The sequence below is a fragment of the Brachyistius frenatus genome, unplaced genomic scaffold (genome assembly GCF_029030835.1).
Source record: "Brachyistius frenatus isolate BFR_SWC_R1_liver_20210118 unplaced genomic scaffold, ASM2903083v1 Contig_100, whole genome shotgun sequence".
In the NCBI taxonomy this organism is placed as follows: Eukaryota; Metazoa; Chordata; class Actinopteri; family Embiotocidae; genus Brachyistius; species Brachyistius frenatus.
Genome location: NW_027210699.1, coordinates 1,405,608 through 1,417,500, shown reverse-complemented (window position 1 = coordinate 1,417,500; position 11,893 = coordinate 1,405,608). Strand labels below are relative to the sequence as shown.

General features: G+C 45.9%; 1 protein-coding gene across 1 annotated transcript in view; it reads left to right on the top strand.

The window, feature by feature from the left end:
* The window catches only part of chsy1 (chondroitin sulfate synthase 1), a 49,158-nt gene extending 41,005 nt beyond the window's left edge, over positions 1 to 8,153 (top strand). The window contains exon 3 of the mRNA XM_069711458.1: positions 5,380 to 8,153. Coding sequence (XP_069567559.1) covers positions 5,380 to 6,972 — 1,593 coding nt within the window. The 3' untranslated portion in view covers positions 6,973 to 8,153. The remainder of the gene's footprint in view (positions 1 to 5,379) is intronic.
* The last annotated feature ends 3,740 nt before the right edge of the window (positions 8,154 to 11,893 follow it).

Below are 11,893 nucleotides of genomic sequence, written 5' to 3'. Positions count from 1 at the left end.
GTGTGGACTACAGAGGAGACAGCTTCATCTCATGTCTTTAATGTCTTTAGAAACTGATGCGCCACTTTATTATTTTGCACTTTCATATCCGGCTGAATTCACACGTCTGAGTCAAACGTAGAAATTAGAACTTGTTCCTTGTTTTTATGAATCCCCCCCCCCCCCCCCCCCCCCCCCCCCCCCCCCCCCCCCCCCCCCCCCCCCCCCCCCCCCCCCCCCCCCCCCCCCCCCCCCCCCCCCCCCCCCCCCCCCCCCCCCCCCCCCCCCCCCCCCCCCCCCCCCCCCCCCCCCCCCCCCCCCCCCCCCCCCCCCCCCCCCCCCCCCCCCCCCCCCCCCCCCCCCCCCCCCCCCCCCCCCCCCCCCCCCCCCCCCCCAGTCTGTTCGAATGCACGACTGTTTGTCTGCGTGCAGCACTTCGGTCAACCTTTGTTGTGTTTTAAAATGTACTACACAAATCCATTTGGACTTGACATTGACTTGAAGAGCCCGTCTGGTACCGGCAGACCCAGAAACCTCCCGGTCGGGTTCACTGTGCAAATGCACGCTTTGCAAAGCGTTTTTGGAAAGCATGCAAAAAATGTTGGTATTCACGCGTGTGTGCGCGTTACGTCGACGGCTTGCTCAGTTATTACGTTGATTACAATTTAATCATAACTGAACAGAGATGATGAGACATGTACAGTAACAAATGTCCTTAATGTGTGTACTGAAATGCACAATACTTTGAAAAGTGAGCCTGTGTGTATGTGGTCCGGTATATTTACAGATAAAGTGGTTGTGTTTTACTTAAGCCGGATGCTTGTGGTGGTTCTGCAGTGAACCGACAGGAACGTGTCGGTGCCTGCGTCGTATCCCTTCGAGCACTTCTGACAAGGAACAACACAAGTATGCTGCTGCTGCTGCATGTCTGCTGCTGCATGTCTTCTGCTGCTGCATGTCTGCTGCTGCATGTCTGCTGCTGCATGTCTGCTGCTGCTGCATGTCTGCTGCGGCTGCATGTCTTCTGCTGCTGCATGTCTGCTGCTGCTGCATGTCTTCTGCTGCTGCATGTCTGCTGCTGCATGTCTTCTGCTGCTGCATGTCTGCTGCGGCTGCATGTCTGCTGCTGCTGCATGTCTGCTGCTGCTGGGTTCTGGAAGAGTGGATCGGAGAAGATAAACATCTGTCAACATGTTTGTTTGTTTCTGATTTGATCAGTTTCCAGCTGGGAAAAAAAAGAAAGAGGAGCAGGAACATGTTGTAGGAATGCTGTCGTCACTCTGATGATGATGATGATGATGATGATGATGATGATGATGATGATGACGATGATGATGATGATGATGATGTTATTCTTAGTGTCCTAGAGAGAAGAAAATAGCATTTTCAACCAGTGCTGTTTGTGGTCATGCAATGAACGGCAATTATTGGAGCAGCTCTTCTCTTCTGGAGGAAAGTTCTGTTTAAAAAACAAAAAGGGTCTAAAAGTATGAAGATATCTTCTTTCTACGATCCTTTGATGAAGGTGATCCCAGAACGAAGTGATTCTGCTCTCATCTTCTCAGATCGTCCTCCCGTCTGTCTAATATTCAAACTGCATCTTGTCTTTGGTGTCTGAATGAGTTCATGCCACAACTTTCACAATCACCACAGCTCCGACTCAATCTGTCATTTCTCCTGCCAAAGTCTTTACAAGTTGGAAGAAGCCGTTATATTTTTCCCTTCCTGCTGAAACCGATCCAACCCTCCTATTTCGTTTGTATTTTTGAACTGATTTGTCTCTAATTTGTTGGTGCTGAAGCCGCACAGCTTTAGAGGAGAAAGCAGTAAAACAAGACGCCACGTCGTTTCATTGTTCGGCAGTTACTGCAAAGAGGAAGTCGGTCGGTCGGCACGCAGCTCCGCCGGGTGTTTCTTGCAAAGTGTACGAATCCATTTCATGATCTCTGAAACGTGGTTTTATTAATAAAGTCATCCGGTGTGATGATGCTGTTGCTGCTGCGTCCGTCTCCCATCACATCCACACCAGACCCTGCTGTGGACTCTGAGGGGGGACAAAGTTTCTCCCTGAGATGAAAATCAATTTGGACAGATGACCTCCGTTTACAAGAGAGCCAATTACATCCCATAATGACGTCTCCAATTAGGTTTGGATGGCCGCTCGGAGGCCGGCAGCGAACATTGTTCTGGAGATTAGAACCGTCCTGCTCCGCTGGCCTCAACACCTACTACTACTACACACACACACACACACACACACACACACACACACACACACACACACACACACACACACACACACACACACACACACACACACACACACACACACACACACACACACACCTCGCTGCACCTTAGTGTCAAACAATAAGAGTAGGAAAGGTTTGGTGAGCAGTAACTTCTCAAAGCTTCGATATAGCTGAAAGTGATGGATGCGATCTGTATGTGCAGGAACACGACAGCAAAAAACAAAAGCTCAGAGATTCAGGTCGAAGCCACAAAAATGCTGAAACTGATTTTTGTTAAACGGAGCTTCCCGTCGTCTCTAAGTCGTACACGAGTTGAGCTGCTGAAGACAGACTGTGCTCTGATGTTGAGTCGGACCGAGTCAGCAGGCGTGGCAGACCCCTGCTGGGATGCTGTTGTAGAAACACATGTCAACACAGCAGGAAGTGGCTGAAGCAGACCGGCGGTTTCGGGGCATTTTAAATGTGTTTATTTAAACTGTAAACTCGCACGTGAAATATCAAAAAAGACATTTTCCTCAAATAGAAAAAACAAAACAAAAGCATCAAAAACTTCTGCTGCAGCCTCATCAACATGAGCACTGGTGAATCTAAGAGAACAGAAATAAAATAAACTTCATATGTCTGAAAGAGAAGCTGCTTGTGATCTGAACACCGTCAGACTGAGAACTACGTCCAGGTGATGAAGCACACGAGGCTTCAGCCACCTGGAATAACTGCCGACTCACCTTTCTTCTCCTCTTAGAGACCCACGGAGGTTGATGGGATGTCGGGAGGTTAAGGACTGTGAAGGAATTGCACTAATGAGCCGCAAAGTGGAAACGGCGAAGTCACGTAATTAGGGAAGGTGTTAATGACGGCGAAGCCGCAGGAGAGAACGTAGAAAACATCCTGAGCCGATGGGCCGTCAGCTGATGGCCGTCGGTGTTGCTGAGCTGGAAACGGTCTGAGCCCGCTTCTCCTCCAGCTGAACGGGCCGCGGAAAATACCTGGAGAGCTTTAACCTCCGTCCACCGATAACAAATAGAAATGGAGGATGATTCCTCCTCTAACGGGCACTCTGGGCACCTTTAGAGAAAAGTGCAGCGCGACATCTTTCACAAACATCATCACCAAACTGCTGCAGATGTTTTTTCTTGTTGGGGAAACTACAAACGAGGTGATGTGGTTTCAGACGTGAGGTCACGGTCGGCTCGGGTTACGGGGTGTTTCCGTCGTCTCTCAGGTGCAGAGGAACGCAGACCAAAGCGATTGAAAATTAATGAGCTGCTCGGCTTTAAGTGTCACTTTCTTATCGGGAGTCGGGCCTCGCTGGGAATCGGGCTCGTTTGCTGGATTGCAGCCGTCGTGTTCTCCGAGCCGGCTGCCCGTAACGTGGTGGTGAAGGTCACAAACACCTTCGGCCTCGACGTGACGACGAGTCGCCTCGAGAACACTTGTTGTCAGCGACGGCTTAAAGGTACAAAATAAATGACAGAAGCTGCGTATGTTTCCAGAACAGATACAGAAACAACGACTACATCAGCCTTTCAAAATAAGAGCTTCAGATGCTGTTTAATTCTGCACATTCAACACATAGACCTGCTGGATGAAAGAAACAAAGTGTGTGTATACAATTATTTTAACATGCGGTAAAATGCAACTGTTACTTCCTGTTTTTCTTCTTGTTCCGGTTTCCTTCGGTGAACAGTTTAGTTTGTTGAAGAGAAAACAGGAGCGCAGCCGTTCTGATTGTAAACGAGGAGTTATTGTTGTCTATAAAGTGAGTTATTTCTTTATGTCATTCATACTTTCAGCACAGCTTCTGATGACGACATTTTTTGCAGATAAATATTGCAAATATTGCAGTTTGCTTGAATTTGCTTGAATTTCTGTCCTGAGGGACTGAATTGTTCACATTCATTGTGTTTCCATGCGATTAAACCTGCAGTAGTTTTGATGAGATATGCAACATTTCATGGGATGAACACGGAACAGGAAGTTGTCTGTGGCGATCCAAGTTTATGTTCAACAGGTGTTTGATGACTCATTCTTGGAGAATTTTTACACTTGTAGACGATTTAGGGAATATCAGGGAATATCAAAGAATATCAGAGAATGTCAAATAATATCAGGGAATATCGGTCAATATCAGGGAATATCAGGAAATATCAAGGATTATCAGGGAATATCAAATAATATCAAGGATTATCAGGGAATATTGGGGAATATCAAGGAATATCAAATAATATCAAGGAATATCAAGGAATATCAAGGAATATCAGGGAATATCAAAGAATATCCAGTTCCAGGTGCTTGCTTTTTGGGGAATATGGTAAAACTCAACAGTTCTATCTTGAAGGTAAATGCGACCGATGCTGGATGGATTACAGAGTACAGATTACCGTCACAGACCAACTTTAACATTCATAGACTAACAAGGTGTAATTAGAAAGATTGACAGATGTGTTGAGAGGTGAGGATGGAGTCTAACTTCTGGTCCAGCAGCCTCGCCGTGTGTTGTCATAAATGTCCAGTAGGTTTAAGGGATGAATAGATCTTGTGAATTGAACATAATGTGGCTGTTTGTTGTCTGCTCAGCACAACGGCAGCTTGTTTTTCTGTTCATTAAGTCATTACATTTCATCTTTTTAATCAGTGAAACTCGGGGACAAAAATCTGGGAATTTGACTTTGACTTTGAATGGGAAGACTTGACTGGTCAGCTGGGAACAAACTGTTCACTGCCTTTATTTCTCATGTCAGGTAGCTGCGTATGGAAGATCAAACAGAACTGACATTTTGCATTTGAGTACACTGGTGGTATAAATGTTAGGGATCGACCGATACCGATTATTGGTAATCAAGGACACGATAAACCGATATGTAAAGTAAAAATAAAAATCCAACACAAAACTTAATTCAAATGACTTCATCATGAGGTGTAACCAATCAGATGAAGCTCGTGGGCGAGACGTTGCTCAACAGAGACGCTGCACCACAGTCAAAGCAGCGTATTTTTTTAATTCATTTTCTTTTATCGCAGATTGAATAAAAAATAAAATACAGATAATCGGAAAAATGCTGAATGTCGTCTCCGATAATCGGTTGATCTCTAATAAATGTCCACGTCCTCGGTAGAACTAACAGCAGCTCGTCTCCTGTCTCCACAGATGCAGCAGCTCTTCTACGAGAACTACGAACCCAACAAGAAGGGCTACATACGAGACCTCCACAACAGCAAGATCCACCGGGCCATCACCCTGCACCCCAACAAGAACCCGCCCTACCAGTACCGCCTGCACAGCTACATGCTCAGCCGCAAGATCGCCGACCTGCGCCACCGGACCGTGCAGCTGCACCGGGAGATCGTGCAGATGGGGCGCTACGGGGCGGCCGAGCCGAGCCGGGAGGACCTCCAACTGGGCATGCCGCCGTCCTTCATGCGCTTCCACCCACGCCAGCGCGATGAGGTTCTGGAGTGGGAGTTCCTCACCGGGAAGTACCTGTTCTCGTCATGCGACAGCCAGCCGCCCCGGCGCGGGATGGACTCGTCCCAGAGGCAGGCGCTGGACGACATCATCATGCAGGTGATGGAGATGATCAACGCCAATGCCAAGACGCGGGGCCGCGTCATTGATTTCAAGGAAATCCAGTACGGCTACCGGAGGGTCAACCCGTTGTACGGGGCGGAGTACGTGTTGGATCTGCTGCTGCTGTACAAGAAGCACAAAGGGAAGACCATGACGGTACCGGTGAGGAGGCACGCCTACCTGCAGCAGACCTTCAGCCAGATCCAGTTCAGGGAGGAGGAGGAGATGGACGCCCGAGCGCTGGCCAGCCACATCAACAAGGAGTCCAACTCCCTCTCCTTCCTGTCCAACTCCCTGAAGATGCTGGTGCCATTCAAGCTGGCCACGTCAGGCCAGGACCACCGGGAGCCCAAGGAGAAGAAGGTCAACATCCTGGTACCGCTGTCGGGCCGCTACGACATATTCGTGCGCTTCATGGCTAACTTTGAACGGGTTTGTCTGATCCCCAACCAGAACGTCAAACTACTGATCCTGCTCTTCAGCACGGACAACAACACGGAGCGGGTGAAGCAGGTGGAGCTGATGAGAGAGTACCACATGAAGTACCCGCGGGCCGAGATGGAGATCAAGCCGGTGGCCGGCTCCTTCTCCCGGGCTCTGGCTCTGGAAGTGGGCTCGCTGCACTTCTCCAACGACTCGCTGCTCTTCTACTGCGACGTGGACCTGCTCTTCTCCAGCGACTTCCTCAAGCGCTGCCGGACCAACTCGGCGCCGGGCGAGCAGACCTACTTCCCCGTCATCTTCAGCCAGTACGACCCCAAAGTGGTGTACGCCGGGAAGGTCCCGAGCAACAACCACTACGTCTTCACCGCCAAGACGGGCCTGTGGAGGAACTACGGCTTCGGGATCGTCTGCATCTACAAGGGAGACCTGGTTCGAGCCGGAGGATTCGACACCTCCATCCAGGGGTGGGGGCTGGAGGACGTCGACCTTTACAACAAATTCGTCCAGTCGGGGATTAAGTTGTTCAGGAGCACGGACACGGGGATCGTGCACGTCCACCACCCGGTGCTGTGCGACCCCAACCTGGAGGCGAAGCAGTACAAGATGTGCCTGGGCTCCAAGGCGTCGTCGCACGGCTCCACCCAGCAGCTGGCCGAGCTCTGGCTGGACAAGAACGACCGCGGCTTCAGGAGACTCGCCAGCAATAACGGCTCACTTAGGACAGCTTGAGGAGCAGCTGGGCCGCGGACCGCCGGTAGAACTCAACCCTCCCTGTTCACTTCCTCCTCTTAGTGGTGTTTTTCACCACTTAATTTATTTTGTATTGAAATTAAAAGACTTCATATGGATATATTTTGAAAATATGTCTTTTTTTTCTTTCTTTTTCTAAAGAAATGATACAGAAATGCCATAACGAACAATTCACAGACACGGACCGGGCTCGAGGATGGATGTGTTCATTCACCATGAATAGGAATATTGACCGATATTCTTGTGAGCCTGATTACCGCGGGGCCCCTCGTAGCCTGTTCAATGTTTTTTCCGTCGGAGGCCGGGGCTCTTGACGTGCACCTCAGTGAAGTGCAGCGCCTCCAGTGATCTCCAGATGTTCAATGTGTCCAGACAACAGACTGCTGACCACGTACTCTCAGACCAACAGTGCTCAAAATGAAATTCAACTTTCTGATAATGAATGTTTACAAAAAAAAAAGACTTTTCAAACAAACATGTCGTGAATGAAAACTCAAATCACAACAATGATTACTAAGGGTCCTTTAATTAGATTTTATTTGATTTACAGTTTTTCTTTTTCCCATTTTTTTTTTTGGTTGTTTTTTTTTGGTAATGACTTAACACTGTTACTGTTTTATTTTATTTTTTACATTTTTCTGTATTATTAATTTCTGTGAACTCAACTGCTGGATTTGATATCTGCAATTCATATTTGCTGTCTAATTTATTGAATTTGCAGGCTTTATTTTCTATACTCCTGACTGTTGAAATGTATATTGGAGAGATTGTATAACCGTGTCAGTCGTGGGATAGTTTTTCTTCCGTGTTCCTTTTGTTTTTTTTCTTAAACTCATTATCACCAAAGAGTTTTTTGCACAGTCCTGCTTTAGGTATCATGTTGCCTGTGTGTGTCTGTGGGTGTATGTGCATACATGCCTGGGTGGTGTTTTTGCAGGCACAAACATGAAACTGGCTGTATTGTGTGGAGCGTAAGAACAAAAGCTCGTACCTGTCCCTGGTGAGGCGGGAGCCCCATCGGCCCTTTTGTGCCGCCGAGTCGAAATGGGAGCAGCGATCTGGTCGGCCCAGTTCGTGTCACACATCGCTGTCTTTTTTGTTTTGTTTTGTTTTTTATAAATCACTTTCTTTTATGTTGAAATAAAAAGTGTTGCCGCTCATTGGTGTCTGCAGAGGTGTGGTTTCCGTGCTGTGATATCAAATCTATTTTGTCTGGTCCAGTCTCTCGGGGCCAAATCACTATCTTGTTGAGAACCGGTGGTTTAACACCGATTAGAGGATGAATGACTCCGTTGTCATAGTGTTTTTTTTTTTTAATTTTTATTTTTTATTAGACTTTTTGGAGTTTCCAGGCCCTGAATCAAAAATCAAAAACCAAGCAGCAACCAGCAGTGATGTCGGGGACCTTATTTGGGCGAGATAGGGATCTGATTGGAAACCTGACGATACTACGTCCCGCCCACCGATAGCTGTAACCTGACTGCACCGCAGGCCTGTCAATCAAACAGACACGCCCCCAAAACCAGGTCTTCTTGAATCTTCTTTTCTAATGAATGAGGGATTATTTTCAGATGGACCTCCAGAAAACTAATAAGAAGGAGTGACTTTAGCTAACAACACCGAGATAACTGATGGACACATTTTATTCACTTTGGATTTGATGAGAGAAGTTGAATGGGAGTCTATGGAGCCGGAGGCTTTCTGGAGCCGACCTCTAGTGGCACTCGCTGGTATCGCAGTTTAAGGCACTTATTATCATATTATCTTTTCAGACCCAGAAGCTGCGAACACTTTTATATAAAGCCAATGATCAAAACACATCCTTGGTTGAGTCAGCAGTTTTGTACGTATGAGGTGTGTTGACCACTAAAAGGATAAAACAATATAACAGGACCTGCAAAGAGAAGTCAATTCATACTTATTATAACTGTTGAGATGGAAAATAAAGCAGTTAGAAATGTTCTGTCTAGCAGGAAGGAGCAAAAGTATAAAAGAAATAAATGACTCAGCAATAATCCCAAATCACTTTCACAAAGACAGCATTTATTACAGGATTGATGATGCGTTGAGTTTAAGGTGAAGCTGTTTCTATTGTTCTGCTCAGTTCTCATTATTATTATTATTATTATTATTATTATATCATTATCAGGGTGGGAAACTACCTAGATTCTGGAACTTTGAACGGTTAACAAAGAAATCTCAAGTCACGCTAGTGTTTCTCAAGAATTTACGCAAGACATGGAATCAGTCAGTCAATCAGTCAACCAGTGTCGCAAGCAACTCCGACAAGCCTGCACAGAAAACCAACAAAGGTGTTGTCATTCTGCAGAATACACACTCACCCCAGTGTGTGTCTGTCACAATACACACACACACACACACACACACACACACACACACACACACACACACACACACACACACACACACCAGTGGTAACCTGGTGATGAGTGGTGTCACCTGCTCCACCAGCTGATCTGCAGTCAGGACCTCCGATCAGACAGCTCGTTTTTCTCCAACCCTGATATCAATCACACTCTGATCACATGACAAATCGCATGATCAAATTAAAAATCACATTGTGATCAAATTAAAAATCACTGATGACAACAGTTGAATTTTGGTAAAAAAAAAAAAAGAAAGCGTTTTTCAACTGCATCACTGACTAACTGGATGCGGTGAACCCTCTGAACCTGAGACAAAGTCCAGGGTCATTTAAGGTCATTATTAGGGCTAACATACTTATTAATTTTAGACATAAATATTGTGTCATGTTCTGTTTCCAGAACAGTGTAACTGATCCGGTTTGAAATAACACCTCGTATCAGTCTTTACATCAAGAAGAACAGAGAAAGATTTCATCTTCACATGTTGTCTTTCATAATTGTCTACAATAGAAACACAGAGATGAGTGTGGAGAGCTTCAGGGCTCAACTTGTAAACCTGGAGGTCAGGAACCACACGGAGGTTCCAGTTCCAGTGACTTCGGTCTGGAGGGTAGAAAACAGCCTGTCAATGTCAACATGAACAAAAAATAATACTTTTTTCAATTTAATCATTAGAGCATTCGTAATAAGTTTGTCACTGATGTGATTTTGGGGAGGTTTGTGTGAGGGCCCCCCCCCCCCCCCCCCTCACTCGCTTGTACCAACAGAAGGTGTTTCCAGCTGCGAAAACCCAAAACTGAGTGCAGAGGATGTTATCTGCATCGGATATTCAGCCGGATTTATTCAAGCCAGAGTATGAAATGCGGCTGCATTACCCATGCGAGAGGATTTGGGCCCGCGGGACCATCCGGCAGCTTTGAGAGTAAACAGTGACTGGTGTCGCCTTTAATCAAATCGCTCTCTGAAGCCAACAGAAACCAACTCGTGCTGCGAGGAACCAGTTATTTTGCTTTCTCCTTATCGAGCAGGAGAACACGAGTTGTTCGTTCCTGAACATTAAAAGTTCACTTCTCACCTGCACAGAGGTGTGACGGACACCTCCTTCATGATACTGACGATCTGAAGGAGAAAGAAGAAGGATTCCTGATGAGGAACCTCCTTCTTTATGTCTTCTGATCTCTGCAAACTACATTTTTGTGTGTTGAGTGGGTCCAACAAGGAGAGAGACTGAGCAAAGGGAACTAAAGGAAACTAAAGGGAACTAAAGTTAACTAAAGGAAACTAAAGGGAACTGAAGGAAACTAAAGGGAACTAAAGGAAACTAAAGTTAACTAAAGGGAACTAAAGGAAACTAAAGGGAACTGAAGGAAACTAAAGGGAACTAAAGGAAACTAAAGTTAACTAAAGGGAACTAAACAGAACTAAAGGAAACTAAAGGGAACTGAAGGAAACTAAAGGGAACTAAAGGAAACTAAAGTTAACTAAAGGGAACTAAAGGAAACTAAACAGAACTAAAGGAAACTAAAGGGAACTGAAGGAAACTAAAGGGAACTGAAGGAAACTAAAGGGAACTAAAGGAAACTAAACAGAACTAAAGGAAACTAAAGGGAACTGAAGGAAACTAAAGGGAACTGAAGGAAACTAAAGGACTGGGTGTAAAGCATCAGATGCTGGAGGAGCAATGCATTCTGGTACGTGTAGGTGCTGCTGGCAGGAAAACTCAGAAATCTCAGCTTTCCTGGTTAAATACAGCATTCACTGAGGAATGTGTTGCTTCCATTGATTTCCATTTACCATCAAACATTCACGTTAAAAGTGGCCAAAAAAACAGAATTCAGCTTTTGATATTAAACAAAAAACACTTAAAATGCTGAAGAATTGTAATCAGAGTTTGGAGTGTTTGTCTGCTGCCGTGAGTCAACGAGTCTTTGGAGGTTTGGGAAGTAATCAGCGTTTTTTTTTTAATATATTTGAAATGAGCCTAATGTCCTTGAGACACCGAATGAGAAGCAAATGCAGCAAACAACAGAGGCTTTGTCCTGCTGTGGGTGTTGTTTATTTCATAAAGCTCCCGGTCAGCCCCCCCTCCTTCTAATCCCTTCACCCGCACTATGATTGATCTCAGACGGAGGTTTGTGTTAACTGCAGAACAACACGACCCACCGACTAACACACCTACAGAGTTTACTGAGTTTGAACTGACGCGAGGAGACGAGTTCAGTGTTGACCTCTTTGTGTCGTCGTCTGCAGGATTTTAAACCTGTCAGTCTGCCTATATATTAATAAATAAGGAAGAAGAATCCTCACCTCACATTTATTGTGTTATTAACAGTTTGAGAAATGTTTTGTAAATGATGAGCCAAGTTGACTGTTGGACACATTGAACAATATTCATATTTATCTGAAACTCTGTGAAAGAGGAGAATGATTTATTCACGTCAGTACTTGGTCTACCAATCTGCTCAGTCCAGCTCAGACTCAGTAGGTTTGGTGTCATCTCTGATTGGCTCGGT